Source organism: Electrophorus electricus, chromosome 4 (genome assembly GCF_013358815.1).
Source record: "Electrophorus electricus isolate fEleEle1 chromosome 4, fEleEle1.pri, whole genome shotgun sequence".
NCBI lineage: Eukaryota > Metazoa > Chordata > Actinopteri > Gymnotiformes > Gymnotidae > Electrophorus > Electrophorus electricus.
The window spans coordinates 22,097,174-22,116,657 of record NC_049538.1 but is presented as its reverse complement, the minus strand read 5'-3'; the positions used below and the strand labels follow the sequence as shown (position 1 = coordinate 22,116,657).

Here is a 19,484-nt window from a genome sequence, read left to right as displayed (position 1 = left end):
CTTGTCAGTATGTAACTCGCGATTTACATCTCTAACGTCACTCTCTCCATGATTTGAATGAAGGGTCAGCCAAAAGAGAGTACTGACTAGTGAGGACAAGTGAAATATGAACCAAAAAGTAATGCGGTCCTATTACGTTCAGATGTTGGTGGCGACATTTAAAAAAAAAAAAAGACATGCAGGCTGCAATAAACAATCAATCATGCATATGTATGTGGACTACTGCTGAAAAGTTAATATTCTAAGTAGTTAATTAATATCTATACAGACACCACAGAGTTGCGTTTATCAATTTATTTACCTTTAATCAATACAGCACCTCATAAGACAGAAAACAGAACACAGTTCTGCTTTAGGCTTACTCACAGAGAGAAATGTTTTTCTTAACACATTAATCATTAGTCAATAACTTCTCCATGGTTTACACTTTGACTAAAGTCTTCTGCAGTCATTCACACAGTAGGAAACCAGCTCAAGTCTTTTGTAAAGTAGTATGACATCACCAATGACTATGTATTCGGTTGTAAAACTTGGTTCAACAGCTATACAATTTCAGACAAATGTGTTCATAACACCAGGGTACTCAAATGATTTAATGATTCAACTGTGCAAAAAAGAAGCCCCAAAACAAACAAAAAGATCCAGCGTCTTCAAATCACCAACCTGCTGATCTAAAAGCAGTACTACTGATCAGTTTACGTTTTCCTGTATTGAACAGTTCCATCTTTTGTGTTGTTTCTTCATCTACTCAATCCTGATCTTCAGGTTCTCTGAGGCCTTGGCTATGCATACTTTTCCCAGCCATCTCCAGTAGGATCTGAGCCTCAGGATCTACATCCAGAATACTCTTCTTATTCTCATCCTGTAAACCCCAACCAAAACACACACGTTAGAGTGAATACAGACTAGATAAATAGACTTCAGTAATCCCACATCCTCACAGAGATATACAGGTTTTGCTGGGAAGTCAATAGGAACATCAAATACTACTACAAATAAAGTGGGAGAAAAAGAGTTAAAGGCATGACAAAAATTAAGATTATGCGCTGCGTCTGGAGAAGGGAAAAGCAAGCTGGCTTGGAAAGATGATTAAAGGGGCATTAAGTGCTCAAGTGACACACAACGGTAAGGAATAAATCAAAGTAACAGTATGTGTGGTATTGTAGGCAGGTCACTGACCTGTTCCTGTTCCTTGGGGGGCAGGCCAATTCCCCAAACCTCTACTGTGTCCAGTGTGAAAACCTCATCCCCCGAGAGCTGAGGGCTACCATATGTGGTGCAGCGTGGTTGAGCTCGGCTGTGACCACGGCCAAAATCACAGTCCAGCCACAGACCAAAGTAGCCATGCTGACCACCCATACCCTGAGACAAGTCAGTGAGGGATGACATTGTTGAGACAAGACAAAATCCCTAGAGTTTTGCTTAGCACCACCAATGAGCCCTAGTACATAAATATATTAGAGAACTGGAGAATAGACATAAATGAACTCTCACCAGACCATTGGGCATAGTCTGTTGACCCTGATTTAGGTACATGTAGTGTTGGTTATATCCTGTGCATGTGAACACTTGTATATATGGGTACACCGAGAACAGAAAGCACCTGGAATCACCTGGCCAAAAAAGATAAGCAAAAGGTCTGGCAGACCTACGCAGCAAAGAGATATCATGAACAAACCCACATAGCGAATATGCTTGTAATCTCTTCCTTTGACTCACCCTGAAACTGAGGTTTGATCTCCCAGCTGTGAGAAGCAAAGCCTCCAAATATGTGTCCCTTGGTGTCCTTCACCAGTAAGACAGAGGGGCCCTGGCTTTTGCAATTGCCAACCAGACGGGTAAAACTCTCCCCGTGTAAACTTGTGGAGAACAACAATCTCCAAGGTGCACAGTCTCCTGTAGGCAGCTGAGGGGTCAGGAACATAAGTAGGGGTAGATCAAGCAGACAGTGCAAGTTGGCCCAGGGAGCATCTCGACACAGGGGCAGTAGAGTGGGTAGTGGACATGAGGTCATCCCAACCTCCAGACCCTCACCAATCAGGAGCTCCAAGAATGCAGCTACACCTGAGACTCGTAAGAGCCATTGCTCTAGACAAGCAGCATCACATACATTTTTATCTGCAGAGTGCAAACAGGAGAATCAGTCAGATACCCAGACATACTGTGAAATATAAATATGATTCAGAAGATACATAAGTGTTAGCTCTATCTGCAAATTGTTAAAATAAATTTTAAATGCATCATTCTGATGCAAAATGTAGGTCTGCAAAACAGTAAAAATTATTTGAATCTAGATTTCAACTAGTAGACAGCATAGATTCTTTAATCAGGTGTTTCGTCAAAATGGTCACTGGAAACACTGTGGCCACAGACCCAAGTTTGATTACTAACCCAAGGGTTTTAACTCTGAGCTCAGCTGCTCTGCCAACAGTTTCACTCCTTGGGCACTGTCACCCATGTGATCTGGTCTCCAACCTCGAAGGCGCCCCCTGTGTGTCAATGTCTGAACTACAGCTGAAATCAAGTCTTCTAAGAACTGTAGGAAAAGTGTCACTTTTTAGTCAGCATTATGTTTTTGGCATAGCAAAAGAGATCTCTACTATTAATTAACATCAGATCCTAAATATGATTTCTCTAGCCAGTTTTACTTGTTTGAAAAATGTCAAAATTATCATTTTCTCCAAGTTTAAATGTAGCCTAATTTTATTTTCCCTGTATTTTGCAATGGAACACCCCACCCCCAACCCTTCCATGCATTCAAGAGAACACCAAGCTCCTGACGTCTCCATAAGCAAGGCAAGTACTAGTCTGAACTTCTGGCTGACGTTTATAGCTGCTGCGTAATGAGCATTAGTTTGAAGTTCTTCGCTTGGTGATTCTGTCCTAATTAAACCTAATCAGCTCAACTTAATAGCCCACTGGAGCCTTCAGACAGCCGAGATTTTATCTGATGAGTCAGATGTGATCCAATCAGTGTCACTAGGACGATCTTTTGAAACAATAGAAGATAATTACCGCTCTAATTTGATCAGTAGTAGCAGTCATCTTTGTCCCATGTGACATCGCTATAACAAGTGGTGCCCGCTCCTCTGCTGTCCCTCGAAGAGTATCTGCCAGGAAAATGACTAGCTGTTCTCGACACACCCCACCACCAGATGGCAGTGGCACCCCAGGGTCAATGCAACGAATTCCCTCAAAGACTCTTAAAATCATTGATTCGGGAGCAATTTTATCCATAGTTACCTATAAAGCATCACATCGTTAGTTAGCATTAATCCTTTACATTTCGATAAATAATTTTTCTGTTTCTTTTAACTGTTAACGAATTACCAGTCATATTGCATGTAGGGTATTTTGCCATGATATCGTGCAAGGTCTACATATGTAATGTAATTCATTTAAACCTTGAGGGTGTCTATGAGCAAAACCTTCCCTCCGAATGCCTTTCCAGAAGTTCCAGAGGAGCTGGCATCTTGAAGTTTGTCAAAGACCTTCTCTATAACAGGTCGCTCATCTGGGCGAAAGCGGTCTAGACGTTTCTGTGCTACAACACTGTCTGCGTTTCCCATCGTTCATGAGGGAAACGCAAGAAATATGCACAACTAAACTATATTTCGCTAAATAGAAAGCTAGCTAGCTAGTTGGCAAACACAGCATATAACCAGCAGTAGTACGACTTTTGCAGATTATATGACTGGAAGTCAAATTAACAGTAGAGAAATTAAGATGTATCGTATGATGAAAAGCAGTGGAAAATGTCATATATTATAGCAAACTAAGATTATGTTGGAACAGTAACCAAGCTAAACTTATCCTGTGATGTAAACATAGCCACTTCCGGATTAGTACACCACGTTGTTCTCGTAAAACCAATAAGAATAGGGGCAATCGACATCGCATTTTGATTGACAAGTCAATGTCCAATAGCCCACGTAATTACATTGATAATTATGATTGTCCGCACAAGTACTCAGATGTTATCTTCAGTTTCGGATATTAAATAAATGATAAATATGTCAAGTAGTACCTTTAATAGTATACTGTTTGGTTTTAGGAGATATAAAAATATAAAATTTTCGGGAGGTTGGAAATTTAGATACGTGGTAACAGCTGTATGCTAAAGAACTTTTTTTATTCCCTGTTTATATTCCTGTAGGTTACGTTTCTGTATTTTATGTGCATCCTTTTCTATATGTGAAATATAAGTGGATTTGTCTGGTTTCAGTTCTAATCACAGAACGGTTTTACCCGATTAAAGAAAGTATTACAAAAATACCTAGGTGGTGTATATGACATTAAAAAGCTAAATGTATAAGTGGAAATACTGAAAGGTAGCGTCCCTACAGCAAGATTTATTGTCTTTCTTTGGCCATATATTTATGAGGATACAAATATTTAAATAAATTGTATATTGGCTAGCATTTATTCGCCTCCAAAGGCTCCTCCCCCTTGTAGTTCTGCTGCTCCACCATAAGGGAGCAGATTTGTGCAAGCAGTGCGACGGGTGTGCTGTCCTCATTATTAGCGTTCATTGCGGTGCTTTTCCTCGAAACGACAGACGGTGAAAAAAAAATGCCTTTTAAGGGCATGAAATATGGTGTCGAGCTGGGCGTGATAAAGAGTTACAAAGCAGTACAATAACTGCAGCAGACTTGAGCCTTCTAAGGTCCAATAAAACACAGCTTTTAACGATATATACAAATACAGTTCAATATACAGTTTAATAAAATTTTTAAAAATGCAACATTAACTACAGATATTCTATAAACTCTATGCCTACTCTATACATTTTATTTTTAAAATATATCTTAAAAATACCGTGTTATAAATAGTCCAGCTAGCATGGCGTAATGAGATTAGAACTTCTACAATTTACTGAAGCACTTTTGACATTTTATATGGGATGTAAAACATCCTCTTAGTATGTAATCTTGATTTGGCCTGAGATTTGCCATGAAGGGAGGATTCCCTATTTGCCTGTAATATGACTGCAGACAAGTGAGACCTGATCTGGTCCACATACCTGCTGTAGAACAGCTGACACTGCACTAACAACATTCTGTTCCAGCCTATACAAAAGGTCCCTCCCAACATCTATTATGTTTGGTCTAGAAACTTTCTAGTAATTAGAATTAATATGCAATGTTTGTTTTCTTTCTTTCTTTCTTTCTTTCTTTCTTTCTTTCTTTCTTTCTTTTTAAAAAAAGAGGACCCAAGAAGAGTCTGGCCATCAGTCTGGCATGTCAGGTGAAGTCTCTCAGTGCTTCATGCCTGGTAAAACCACATCACCTGTGCAGTACAGTACTAGCATTGTTGCATGCAAATAATGTACAGGAGGTTGAGCCTCTGTTTCACTTTCATTGTTCCTCCTTGCAACTGTTCCTCCTCGCAAATGGTCATCTAGAGTATGCCTGAACATGACTGTGCTAATGGAACAGATATCCAATAAGGAGCAGAGCAGAACTTTCAGTGAAACTGAAACAAATGATATGCGTCATACCCACACAAGCTTTGTGTTTTACTAACAATGCAGGGAAGAGAAAGTACTGTATTTGCTGCCTGACAGAAATGACTGACTACACAGACAGTACGCATGATTGGCCAACATCAAAAGACTTAACTAAATAGTGTATTATTTATCATAATGTAATAGTCACACCTTGCATACTACAATCACTTTGTATCTGTTCCCATAAACCCATATATGCACGTACACTTAAATGTACTTAAATATCCTCATTGTAACCCTTTAAACATTTCATTAGCCTGTTCTACATTTCCTATATTTAAATATTATTCATGCTTTAACAATGCTGCACTACGCATTGATTTAAAACAAACTAACATACTGAGAATGTTATCTGCTAAGCCATTGTAAGTTAGTGCTAGGCAGTAAAATGGCTCGGTGACATTTTCTACACTGACTCCAGGTGACATGCAAGTACAGACAGAATGAAACACAGGATTTCAGCTCCGCACATGAATGAGAGCACAAACATTGTTGTCTTGATGCGTATCTGTGACAGAGGCCCCCCAGTCACTGCTCTCACCGGCACCAGTGTGCAAGCCGAGACATGAGACTTATTTTTCTTCACTTCTTCTTTCTTCCCTCGCCTGCCCCCTTCTCTCCACAGCCCTATATGGTAAAAGGCATTTAGCAATATGAACGTACAGGAAACAGTGAAGCACCCACGCTCACGCAATCGTGTGAGACATAAAATGCAAATGCAAACACAGCTACAGGTGCTGTGAATATACATACATGAATATACATTCATGCACATACGTGTATGTTAATATTTATATTTAAACACAAACACAAACACTGTGTGCTGATTTGCATTTATTATGGGACAAACAGTGTTGACCAGACACCAGATATCTTTTCACTGAAGACTGTCCACTGCAAGTTCAAAGTGGGAGATAACATCTCTCATGTTAACAACATATAACTTTTAGGACCTCTCTTGTCTCACATCAGCTCCCATTTTCTGTCTATCTGGTTTAAACAGTCTTGTGTCCCTTATCGCAGACACAGTATAATATGCTATATTTTTTACAAACCCTATCTGCTTGCGAAACGTATTGCATTGTTTGTCTGAGTGTTAGTCAAAAATAATACAAACATCTCTAAGAGTGCTCCTAATATGTACCGCAATGTGACTATGGCATGACTAGTGTCTCATTCAGGATCTCACTTTCAGGTAGAGTCTTAACTTGGAAAAGCCATTTGTATTGCAAATCTCTATGATGTAATGTGATGTCTGTCTTAGCACACCTCATACTGATGTAGCACAGAAGCGTCAAAGCACTCGGGTCTCTGAATGAAACACTGAACCAATACAAATAGCTGCACTATGCCAAGGTTAACAAAATGAAAAGTCACAGTTTGTCACTTGCACTACCAACAGTGTCTTCAGCCAAACCCTGGAACCTATTTTTTACACATTCTTATCAGTACTCTGTAAATACAGTCCTCGGTTAATGAGTATACAACTGTGTTCTTACATGTGCTGCCTAAGGCCCCTTAGTGACAATACTGTGACTCACAAATTAAACCCTAAAAATCAAAAAACATTCTGACCTCACTCAATGTAAGGTGATGTATGATGTTATTACATTATTTAAAGTGGTATTACATATCTCTAATCAAATCCCACAAATGCCTGCAGGACCCTAAAACCTGACCTTTGTCTACTAGATTTGCCTGTGACCTTTCATTGTGTTGCATATCTCATATCTTATTAGTGCACAAGCATGGCCATAATCAATAAATGAATGGCATTTTCAACAAGCCAACTGATCCATACACACAAGTTACATCTTAATTTAATGAGCAATGTGCAGTGCAATAAAACTGTTTGTGTGTATGTGTGTTGATGGAGGACTGTGTGAATGGGGACTTAAACAGTATACAGAAAAACATATTTCCTGTGTATATAGGCTAGACTGTTTTATTCCAATGTAAATTTCTCCTGGCCTCTCATCACCTTATTGTGATCACTGACTGCATATCTACAAGGCATTCATGAGACCAAAGGAGGCCACACTTTGGCAAGTTCCCTAAAACTGGTCATCGTTTCTGCAACTCCAACACAATGTATTACCTAAACGAGGTTTATGATCAACGTCTTAACCAGGAAGGGCTGAAAATGCCACAAGCATCTGGGGGCCAGGGAGCAGGCTTGAAGAGAGTGCTATAAGTAGACTGCATGTCTGGCTGCTGTGCTTCGTTTCAGTACTACTTATTAGTTAGCACATTTGTTATTCAAACATTTGTTTGTGCAGTGTGCTTCCTTATTGTGAAGTTTTATGCCCAGCTGAGCTGAACTATGCCACCAATAAGCATACTTTAAGTTAAACCTTGCGCCACATGAATCAGCATTAGAGACAAGAGAAAAAAACTATTACTGAAGCTCATAGACTAAATCATATTTGTTGTCATTCAGGTGTTAAAGGTTAAATAAATACAGAGCAGGTGTGATTAACAATATTCAGTAGGACAATGAGGATGGGCTACTTCTGCTTGGTTAGTTTCTCTTACAGGAATGCAGTCAGCCTTGTCTGGAAATGTCTGCAGTCCCTCTTTGAGGATGAGTCCCTAGCAGCAGCAGGTTGGTGACAGTGAGGTGGTATGCTACAGCGAGTCTCATTAGCCTCTCACAAAGGCAGTGCTGTGCCATAGCACTGGGAATTGACCCATTCACACTGGAATTTTCCCCCCTTTCACTGGGCCTAAAAAGTCCCCTGCCCCCAGCACTATCCCCACCCAAGCAGCCTCTCCACTCCCCCATGGTTCACTGTGAAGCCTCAGCACAACCAAAACAGACTCCAGCTCTCCCTTTGCCATGGGCTGCCCCTTTAGCCCATTGTGCAGAACTCTTTAGTAGCCCTGAGCATCCTGAGCCTGCACAGACACGCTTCGAGCATCCTGTTGCTCACCAAGGCGAAAGACATGTAAATGCATGTGTTTGGATGCATGCAAATTCCCCGTGCATGCCAAGGGTTAAGAATTGCAAAGCTGCACAAGTAACAATAACAAATGCACAGCAGCCAAGCTCTGTGTGGGATGGTCAGTTCAGCTAGAAAAGACAAGAGGACTGAGCTCATTCCAATCATTCCCCACCAAATACATCTCAATATGAATGCTAATTTAAATAAATTACACATAAAATGTACACATTAGATTCAAATAACCTGTTAGTATCTACTCAGTATGTGTGCAATGATGCAATTAGTGAGCTAACAGACAAGCTCACAAATATATTGTCACTACCTAATGCACAAATACACACACACACACACACACAACACAAAAGACTACAGCAATGTGAGTGGGGTGTAAAATATTTGTGATCTGGGAGGCCTCTGGAATGCAGGAAGGATCTGAGCAGAACAGCTAGCAGGGACTTCCTTGTGAATCTTTGTGAAAAAGACACTAAGCAAGATTTTGCAATGAATTCACACACACACACACACACGGATTTAAGGAAGGAGGGAATCAAACAGCAAACAAGCAAAGCTCTTGGTAGAAACAGTGGAGCTGTCTGGACATGTAACCTAGTATCACTGCAACCAAACAGGGAAATTAGAAGTAGTCTGCCTTGTCTGTGTGTGAAGCAGAGTTAGTCCACAGCTTACAACACTGAGACAAGACGTATCAAGCCCCAAAAGTCACTAATCTAATCTACAGTTCTAACAAGCACTCAGCAACATCTGTCCCACCCTTAATCACAGCTCCATCCCAGCTTATTCAAACACACACAAAACACATGCTCATTATGTTGGTCAAAATATAGAAAGAAATGTTCTTTGGGTTGGTTATCAAATGTTTAGAAAGAAGACATGTTCCACAGCTCACTAGATGTAAATGGTAAAATGTACAGTTGGTCAACAGCCTTTTTAAAGTGTCCTAGTGCAATATGGGTCCACTATTGCCTGTTGTGTTTTCCCCTGAACAGAACTCAAACATTTAACATTGTATGTTGGTGTCATAAAAGCAGTCTGTGTCACTCCCCCTGTACCTGATTCTATCTCCCTTTAGCCTAGTGATTGCAACACACCAGTCACTCCCACCAATCCAACAATCTACCTCTCCTGATTATTAATTCCACCTGTCTCCAGTTAAGTCATGTGTCCTAGTACCTTTGCAAAGTATTGCCGTGATTATCATTAGTATTCGCTCTGCTTGCCTTCCTGATTTAAGACCTGCTTTGCCTCCTGGATTACATTTGTGCTCTGCCAACTCTGTATGTTTGCATGCTTTCTATATTCTGCTCTCCATTTTTTGACTAGTTTCTGCTAATTGACCACATCCATGGATATTCCCATCTATAATAAAACTGCAATGTCACTTTAAATCTGTGAGCATCTGAACTCCATCTATTGCATCACAGAATGCTTCACCAACATGCAGATGGTGGATTTCCATACTTGGAATTCTGTAGTGGCTAGCCAAGGGAGACAACTTAGACAGCATCAACAGTGGTTTGAGGAATTTAAACAATCAGTGTTAAATCTCACCTAACAGCAAAATGAATAAGAGAAACAGCTGAGCGTTGTTGCAGTACTGGCGACGTGTACACCAGAAGCGGCTCCCAGCTCACTGAATCCTTCCTCAATGACTATCCGAGCAGTCACTGTCTTCCTGGAGAACAAACCCGATAAATATCACGAAGATCCTAATTGACTGGAAGGGATTCTTTCTACATTGTTTCTTGTATTTTGCTAAGTCGCCACCAAGTTCAGATCAAGCACTTCTCACATATTTAATTTCTCATTTGGCAGGTAAAGCAGCATTATATTGGGCCACTGATGTAAATCCTTTGAGTGAACTGTAACTTTGTATTGCCCTGATCCTATCCATATGCCAGCATTAACAGATTCTGTCACAGAGGAGAATTTCATTCATGCCCACCTCACTGAGCAAATAGGTGTCACCACAAACAAATTTGTAAAACCCATGCGACTATCCACCTTGGATGAAAGGCCAGTAGGGAAAGGATTGATATCTACTATAACAGAACCAATGTGAATGGAAATCAGTGCCCTTCTTTCAGAGTATATTTACTTTTTTCATAGATTCATCTGAATATTTAGTGATTTTAGGTCTTCCCTGGCTACAAAAACAATTACCAGATCACCTGGCCTACTCTAGAGATCCAATCCTGGTCCCCTCATTGTTTTGATAATTGTCTGATATGCCACTCTTTGTCCTTATAATCTACCATAAAAAGCCCTAAATATGTAGGTCATGTTCACATACCCTCTGACTATTCTGACCTTATGGAAGTTTTCAATAAAAAGAATGCCACTCAACTTCCACCACATCGCCCGTACAATTATGCAATTGACCTTACTGATAATGCAACTCTCCCCAATTATAGAGTTTACCCCCTTACACAGGAAGGACAAAGGGCAATGGAAGTTTACATGCAGGAGGCACTAGCTTGGGGCTTCAATTAGGCCATCCACTTCTCCTGCAGTTTCTGGTTTCCAGCTTCTGTTACCAAAAAATACCTCTATCCCCTACCTCTAGTTCTGGTAGCTCATGAACAGCTCCATGGAGCCAAAAACTTAATTAACCTGGACATGAGAAGTGCTTATAACCTCATCTGTATCAAGGAGGGGGATGAATGGAAAACTGTTACCTCCTCTACGACTACAAGTATTTGGTAATGCCTTATGGCCTATGAAATGCCCCTTCAGGCATTTGTCAATATGTTAGGTCATAGCATACATTGATGACATTTTGTTTGATTCCCCCAGATCTAAACAGTCATCTCTATCATGTTCACCAGGTTCTAACTAGGCTATTAGAGAAACAACTATGTTAAGGCCAAGAAATGTGAGTTTTACCTGCAGAGAGTATCCTTCCTGGGCTTATGTCATAAGCCAAGAAGGAGTAACCATGCATGATAGAAAGACTGAGGCTGTCACCCAATGGCATACCCCAGTCACAGTTAAAGACCTCCAACAGTTCTCAGGTTTTGCAAATTTCTACAGAAGGTTCATCAAAAATTACAATAGCAAAGTAGCCCCTCTGACTACATTACTCAAAGGAGTTCCAAAGAGGACGGAATGGAATGCCCAGGCTGAAGAAGTACTTGCATCTCTGAAAAGAGCATTGGGGTACCCATTCTGAAATTCTTAGATCCTTCCAAATCATTTGTAGCTGAAGTTAATGCCTCAGGTGGTGGCACTCGGGGAGTATTGTCACAACATTTTGGAGATCCTAAACTTTATACTGTTGCTTTCTACTCCCATAAACTCACTCCTACAGAAAGAAACTATGGCATTGGAGACCAGGAACTCCTCACTATAAAGCTAACTCTTGAGGAATGGAGGCATTAGATAAAGGGAGCTGACCATCCCTTTCAGATACTAACAGATCACATAAACTAAGGAATATCTGAAAAACACTAAATGCGTCAACCCACATCATGCTCGCTGGTCCCATTTCTTCTCCAGATCCTGGTTCATAATAATTTATCGCCCAGGCACACACAACACTGAAGCAGACACATTATCATGGGTTCACAACAATTCTGAAAAACGTCATCCCCTCTATCCTCCCTTCTGACTGCATAATATCATCCATCAGATAGGAGATTGACAAAGAATTAGAGAAAGTCATGATTTCCTTGCAATGTCCTCCAGACAAACACTATGTTCCCCAGTCTTGTTGAGACTGACTTATCACATGGGCCCACTCATTCCAATCCTCCAGTCACCCTGGAGAGACAAGAACACAGCAACTCTTATCCAGAAGGTATTGGTGGGAGCACATGCTCCCAGATATACACTCTTCCATAGCAACATGCAGAGTGTGATCCCAGTGTAAAATTCCCAAAGCCCTAACAGCTGGAAAGTAAGTCAATTTACCAGGTCCTTCAAGACCACGGTCTCACCTTGCAGTAGATTTTATCAATGACCCTCCTCCAGCTCAGCCTTCACCACCATCCTTACTACTGTAGACAGGTTCTCCCATGGAGTTAGGTTTATACCTTTTGAAAAAGGAGGAATAGAAGAACGAAGCTGGGTACTGGCATGGGATATCCTGGATCCAGGGTTAGTGGCTGACTACTGCCGACTCTGTCCAGAATGTCCTGCACCCCACCAACGAGGCCGTCCCAGAAGGCTCTTTCCTTGCCCCTCCTCACCCTCTCACTCAAGCTCATCTGTCCAGCCTGGCAATGCTCCTGCACGCTGCTCCTGTGCCTCCTCCGAGAGCGTGGTTGGTCATCACCGTAGCTGACCTCAGTCCTTGCCTGGGGGGTGGGGGGCGGGCATGTCATACCCTGTCATCTCTCTTCCACCCAGTGATCCAACGATATACCTCTATTGATTATTAATTCCATCTGTAACCAGTTATTTCAGGCTATTTAAACATTATGTGTGCTAGTATTTTTGAAGTATTATCATTAACGTACTGCGTGTTCTCTATGCTTGCCTTCCTGACTTAAGACCCACTTTGCCTCCTGGACTATGTTTGCTGCTCTCCATATACTGTTCTCTCCAGTTTTTAACTTGGTTCTAGTCATTTCAACTCTGCAAGCATCTGAACTCCATCTATTGCATTACAGACTGCAAGAGGCTTATAGATTATAGATTAAGCAATTAGGCACCCAAGTTCACATCTGCTATATTAAACAGTAGACTGGAAGAGCACAAATGAGGTTTGGGGGAAGAAAGAAATGGGGGAGAAGTGACAGATCAATGGGTAGAAGGATAGTAAAGGAAAAGGGGGGTCTTTATTGACAGACTTTGAGACAGAGCGACTTGGCCTTAAGATGTGATTAGATGTCACCTAGACAGCAGTGGTGACCATGACAACCCATGGGACTCCCTCAAGTCCCCCAAGGCAGTTAGAAGAAGTGAGCAGTTGTATTGTGACGGGCAGCTTGTATTACCTAAGCCAGTGCCAACCTCAAATACAGCCTGAACTGGCCCTAGTCAAAGACGTATTACTCAGTAGAGTGCTACATATACACACAGTCACTCAAAAACAGACATGATGTACAAGAACATTTCTTGAAAAAACATTTTTATTCTGAAATGACTCGATTTGTTTGTGCCCATGTATTTTTTTAATTTTTTTGTATTGTTGGTTCTTTGATGACATTCATTTCTATGGAAAATTCTGGATAAAATTTCAAAAGTAAATAAAACTTGCTGTAGAAACATTCTTGGGGGTTTTCAATTCAAATGACTATAAGGAAGGCTACACTAGAGAAATGGTGACTTCACAGCTGGGGTGAGTGACAAGCTACAGACTGCTTTAAATCCCACCCCTGCTTGGAGCCTAGTGAGTCACAGTGCAATGTCTGCAAACACAAACACATACACACATAAGCATACATCCAGTGATGCCCCTCTCCCCACGGGAGACGAAGGCCGTAAACAGTGGTCTCCGTTGAGGAAGTAGCCAGGGAAACGGAGATAGAAAAAAAAAAAAAGTGGAAAATAATTCAACTTCACTACTGATGTGATATAACCAGGTCCGATCAAAAGCCTAGACGGCCTCTTCACATCAAACTCTAATGGCTCCAGTTACCAGTTAGCATACAAAACAAAGACATCCCAGAAGAAAATGAGGTCCATGATCACAGCCCAGTCGAGATGAGTGCAAGATGATGCACAGTACAGCAGATAAATCAGTCATGACCTCACTGGAGACAGGGATATGGAGTGCTTGTTTATATGTTGGTGTGCGTGTGTTTGTGTCTGTGTGTTTGAGGAGGTGTGTGAGATGAAGTGACCCCCTCTCCATTCCTCTCTGTGTGCCATGGTAAACTCTACTCTGCCTGGGCATCATAGTTGGCACCGCCAGCCTTCTTCAGCTCGTTACGTATGTAGTCTTCCTCCAGCTCCCGAATATCGCTGACCATAAACTCTTTAGCAAAGTTCTGCAAGGACAAGGGAGGATCCAATTACAACCTGCTATCATTTAAGAACTCCTTTAACTGCACATTTGCAAAATAGGAGAACAGGGCAAGAGACCTGAACTGTGTCTGGGTTTATCCTAAAGCTATACATGTTCATACAGCATGAGCAGAAGCCCGAAGCATTTGGGAGTAACAGCAGATCAGTTTACAGCATGAGGCACACTGATCTTGCATTGTCCAGCTTTATAATAAACCCAAGCTTTATACCACACTTGGAGAACTTTCCGATTACTTATAGCAAGGTTTGAGACCCACCTGTATGACATCTTTCACCAGCGTTTTATCCGTACTGATCTTCGCCCTCTGCAGACCACTTATGTTTTCTCCAATCCAAGTGATGAGCGTGAACTTGGCCCGCTTGCTCATGGCATCTCCTGTCTGGATCCTCACAAAACCAAACAGACGCGCGTCATCTGCAAGACAAGCAGAGCTTGAGAAACGCAGCTTGCCATTGGACATGAAGGAATGGTCTGCAACAAGATTGGATATTGGCCTGTGTGCTGGACAATCAGATGATATTGAAGGGTGTGTGTTTGCTTATTTATAGTCCTGTGAAAGTGCTCCACATGGAGCTGCTATAAGTGCAGGTGTTGCTGATAATATATCTTGTGTAAAGGGAGAAGGGACAAAGGCAGTTTAGAAGTGTAATAAGCATGAACCCAGGAGTGCTGCTGGCTTTTGAAAATGACAAATCATTGGCAATATGCCAAACTCAAATAGGGAACACTGAGGAAAAAAAGATGAGCAAGAGAAAGAGGTACCTGTCATTAAACTAGAGAATTACAAGTGCAAGAACTATGAATAACTCCTCTCTATTGCTCTCTCTGACTTGAGACACATTAAACATTGACCATCAGCCTTCTACACTGGTACTGCATTGCAGGGGCTTTGAGACTCAGTTCAGGAAAGATGAAATCCCCCTCAGTGCTACTAGGGGAATCTGAACCAGCTGCTTTCCCACACCACCCTAAAGCCAATATTCATATCTTGCACAAAACAGTCCTGCAAACTTCTCTCTCCTGCACAGCCGGCTGGCTCACTGAAGACAGTACTGAATTAAAAGGCATCTACAGATTACTGTAAGAACAAATTTATTTCATTCAAATATCCACAAAGGTTATTGGTAAATTATGCAAAATGTACCACTAGTTGTACATGGTGAATGTAGACACTTGGAACAGAGCTGATGTGAGGAAAAGGTGCTTGGCTCACATTAGCTCATGATAACATCTTTTGTGCTGAGCTCTGCCCATCAATGCCCACCACAGTTTATAAGTATCTGGCTGGCTGTTACTGCCAAGAAGCATCCTGTCTGATGTGCAACCCTGGCACCACTTCCCACGGCAGTATGTCTGACATGAAATATTGTGATTCATTACCAGAATTCCATGTTAACAAGCCTAACAGATGACAAACAGGTCATAGGGTGAACAGCAACTTCATAATTTACCCCTGAAAATACAAAGATGACCACCACTGTAGAGAGAACTTGTACAACAAACTTGAATGAAGACCAGGAAGCATCCAATGCACAGCACCAGTAAACTAAACCTCAAAATGATCAAGTCCATAAAAGCACATATTGGAGAGGGACTGCAATTAAGAAACAGTCACTTTTTGTTCTATAACCATTATTTGAAAAGGCTCCTGTTCCTCTACATTGCTTTCTGTGGTTCTGCTTCTTTCGAAAAGCTATGGTTTGGAAAAGTGTTGACACAGAGTCTGTCTTTATATCAACAGTGCAATGGTGATGAAGTAAAGACAAATGCAAATGATTTTACCCCTTCTTATGATGCTCAGATGGGGGGGGGGGGGGGGGGGGGGGGGGAAATCACAGCTTGGTAAGTCTTAGGAACTATAACCTCCTCTACAATGAGTGGAAAATGTTTAGTTTAGCCAAGGCTTTAGCAGACAACAGAAAGCCAAAAACATTCAGCAAACTTAGGCCAGATGTCCTCTCTCATTGTATTTTAATTGATATACCAGATCAAATTAAAATATGTTTTTGGTCAAAAGGTCTGAAAGCCTTCTAGCTAAGCAACTAATCAATATCAATCAATTATGTACTGCAAACACTACTTAGGTTGTGTATAAACAAACTGTGTGCAAGTTCATCCATTTTAATATAAACAGGGGTCCCCAGTCTTCACTTTATGATCAGGATTCAAATAACTAAACACTAATAGTACTATTAGCAAGTTAAACGATTAAGCGAAGGATCTTTCATGTAATTAAGGCCCTTAACACCATCATGGTGTTCTCGTAGGTGAGCTTCGCTGCAGCGTTCATTCTGGAGCTGCGCCACGCCCAAATCCAACTTGGTAATAGGGTACAATGACATCATTCTCTCTCAGACGAACAGCTCCAGGCTACCCCTAGTCCCCCGTTATTAAATCAACCAATCAGAGTAAACGTAGCCTACATTTTGGTTTGAGATGCAAAGATTAACTTTCGCAAGCTTGACAGGTGCAGATGATAAACCCTGTTAATTACATCATTTGCCCACTCTAGGTCGCAGCTGATTTATTGCAACAATTCGTTCTAGCTCATGTAACCATATAAGGTAGCCGACGTCTTCTTTGTAAACGGATACTTCCGTATGGTCTGCAGCTATCAAGTGTAAAAGTAATAGAGCTAGTAATTTGAACAGAGTCCAGGAAATCACACGTAGTTAATACAATTATCACAAATAGGGGATTTGAGCAGAATTAAGTTTATAATCTGAGTGCGCGTCATGATTTTGAAAACGATGAGTTGGCTAACTTTACTAGAGAAAGGCAAGCAAAGCAAGCCCTATTGATGTGGTCTGCTAATTTTGTACCAGATTGGTAGTTCTTATTATCTGATTCACTTTTGTGAAATAGGTCAAAAATATCATTTGGAATTTGGAGAATGTACACATTTGAGCGGGTTTACCTGTACATTGGCTTTTGAACTCCGCGTAATCGGTTCCATGTCCTGCTGGAACAATCGTAGAGCCTTCATACTTGAAAGATGCCCTTTGAACAGCGGATTTGATATATTAATTCAAATGCTCTTTGCAAAATGTATAACGACAAGTCAAGTCATTTTACCGTTCATTTACAACCAAGAGCGTGGAGCGTGTCATGGAAGCTCCCTAAAACAAAGACAGTTTATGCATAGATTGCAATTCTGACAGATCAGGTACCATTTCAGTTTGGGGTAAAATTGTGGCGTTATTTACAGTTTTCTAAAACTGCTTTCAGTCGTCTCAAAAAGATTAAGCAACTGCTGCTGTCTGCTGAGACGCGAAGCCGAAGGTCTCAACGTTCTGATCAATAAATTCTACTATAGCTCTCACTCACCAAGTTATGTCTGTGTTGTCGTCTCGGACGAGGTTGTATGCCTCTCTGCAAGCCTCTTTGTCGATTCGTGTTGCCATTTTGACAGGCGTCCAGGAACGAATGAATTAAACCGAGGATGAATAAAACGCACGCAAGAGAAAATAATTCTACAGCGTGAAGAGTAGTTCAAATCCTAAAAGGAGCCAGATGAGAGTAAGCGGTTGCAATAGACAAAAACCGATGACAGTGTTGCACTATCGGGAGAGGTACCCGGAGTAGAGTCTTCTCTCAGCTGGAGGCTACGGAAAAGAGACTACTTTGCCTACACGATTCATTTCCTACTGCCAGTTTATGGGCGTTGGTGAAATTTGTCAGTCATGCTTGTTCAAATGAATCGGGGTGCTCTCTACCAGGGCTCACCTCCTCCTAATGGCCAAGTAGAGGATTTGGCTAAATTAAATCCACCCAATTCTATTGTGTCAACTACGTGAGTTATTCTGCCATCTTGTGGATAATGGCCCGTCTTATTTATGTGCTTGAGAACAATGCAGATTTACAGTCTTTTGATGTCATAATTTCAGATTTATATTGGAACTTGAATAGTAACCATAACGCTATAATCTAAATATCTGAACGAACAATGGTCAAAGCCAAATATGTACTTGCAGGTAAAATTATTTACTGTTGGATATATAGCAATATTTATCATATGCGTTTAAATCTCTCTCTCTCTCTCTCTCTCTCTCTCTCTCTCTCTCTCTCTCGGACACACACATGCTGTTTTGAAGCTGCAGAAGGCTGTGCTGCTGTCATAATGCAGTACTGCTGTGGGTTCTCTCTCTACTTAACAGATCAACATGATTATTTAAACTATAATAAGCCTAAGACAATGAACCAAAAACATATCTTGCTTTCATTATTTTAGTATTTTTAAAAGCTCTTACCATTTTGTATCTGTGGAAAGGTGATTAGACTTTACCAAAATAGCCTCAGTTTTCAAAGGACAGGATCTACAAAATCAAAAATGGAACGAGCCCTCCTGTCTCGGGATATATATTCGAAAACCAAAAATTATCTGGCACATCTCAAGACTTCATTATCCATTGTGTCATATGTACTTGGTAATATAAAATAAATAGAGCGGAAAAGAGCTATGCATTATTGCCTTCCACTTATTTTGTCATGTGCCATAGTTTTCCTATCATACTCACTCCACTGAATAATTAAGCATGTCAAATTTGAATCTGAATGCACAATTGTGCTATTGAGGCCAAAACTGATTCTGATGCTATTGAACCATGGAACTCATGGCTGATGCAGATATTTAGCTGATGTAGAGACTTACAACCAAGGACTACCAGTTAAGCAAAGAAAGGTGAAAATAGAGGGGATTCAGTGTATGCCTTTTACTTACCATTAGTTTTGTGTGGTATAACCTTTATGTTTTTCATTGACCCTTTGTCTCAACCCTATTCCTCACCATGATTGTAAGACTTTATGCGCTGTGTTTGGAACTGACAGTAGAAGATTGAATATACAAAGACTAAAGATTTTTACATTTTGCCCAAAGTCAAATAAAACAAGTTTTATTTCTGTGAGTTTTATTATTAATTGAACAGTTATTGATGCAATTTCTTGGTCATTTATATGTCCATAGTGAATTTACATTCCAAGTATTATACTGATTTAACTTGGCCTTTTATTTTGAAAATAGGACATACTGTAGGTCACT

At 40.8% G+C, this 19,484-nt stretch overlaps 2 protein-coding genes across 2 annotated transcripts; both read right to left on the bottom strand.

The window, feature by feature from the left end:
* Positions 1-279: 279 nt before the first annotated feature.
* meak7 (MTOR associated protein, eak-7 homolog) lies at positions 280-3,829 on the bottom strand. Its single transcript, XM_027009659.2, has 7 exons — positions 3,405-3,829; positions 3,016-3,243; positions 2,392-2,536; positions 1,720-2,118; positions 1,495-1,613; positions 1,180-1,362; positions 280-862 (listed from the first exon to the last, which is right to left on the bottom strand). The coding sequence occupies exons 1-7, from the start codon at positions 3,567-3,569 to the stop codon at positions 749-751; spliced, it is 1,353 nt and encodes a 450-aa protein (XP_026865460.2). The 5' UTR covers positions 3,570-3,829; the 3' UTR covers positions 280-748.
* A 9,700-nt stretch (positions 3,830-13,529) lies between these two features.
* cotl1 (coactosin-like F-actin binding protein 1) lies at positions 13,530-18,115 on the bottom strand. Its single transcript, XM_027009680.2, has 4 exons — positions 17,774-18,115; positions 17,364-17,446; positions 14,703-14,860; positions 13,530-14,408 (listed from the first exon to the last, which is right to left on the bottom strand). Exons 1-4 carry the CDS (start codon positions 17,848-17,850, stop codon positions 14,298-14,300), a joined length of 429 nt encoding a protein of 142 aa, XP_026865481.1. The 5' UTR covers positions 17,851-18,115; the 3' UTR covers positions 13,530-14,297.
* Between the last annotated feature and the right edge of the window lie 1,369 nt (positions 18,116-19,484).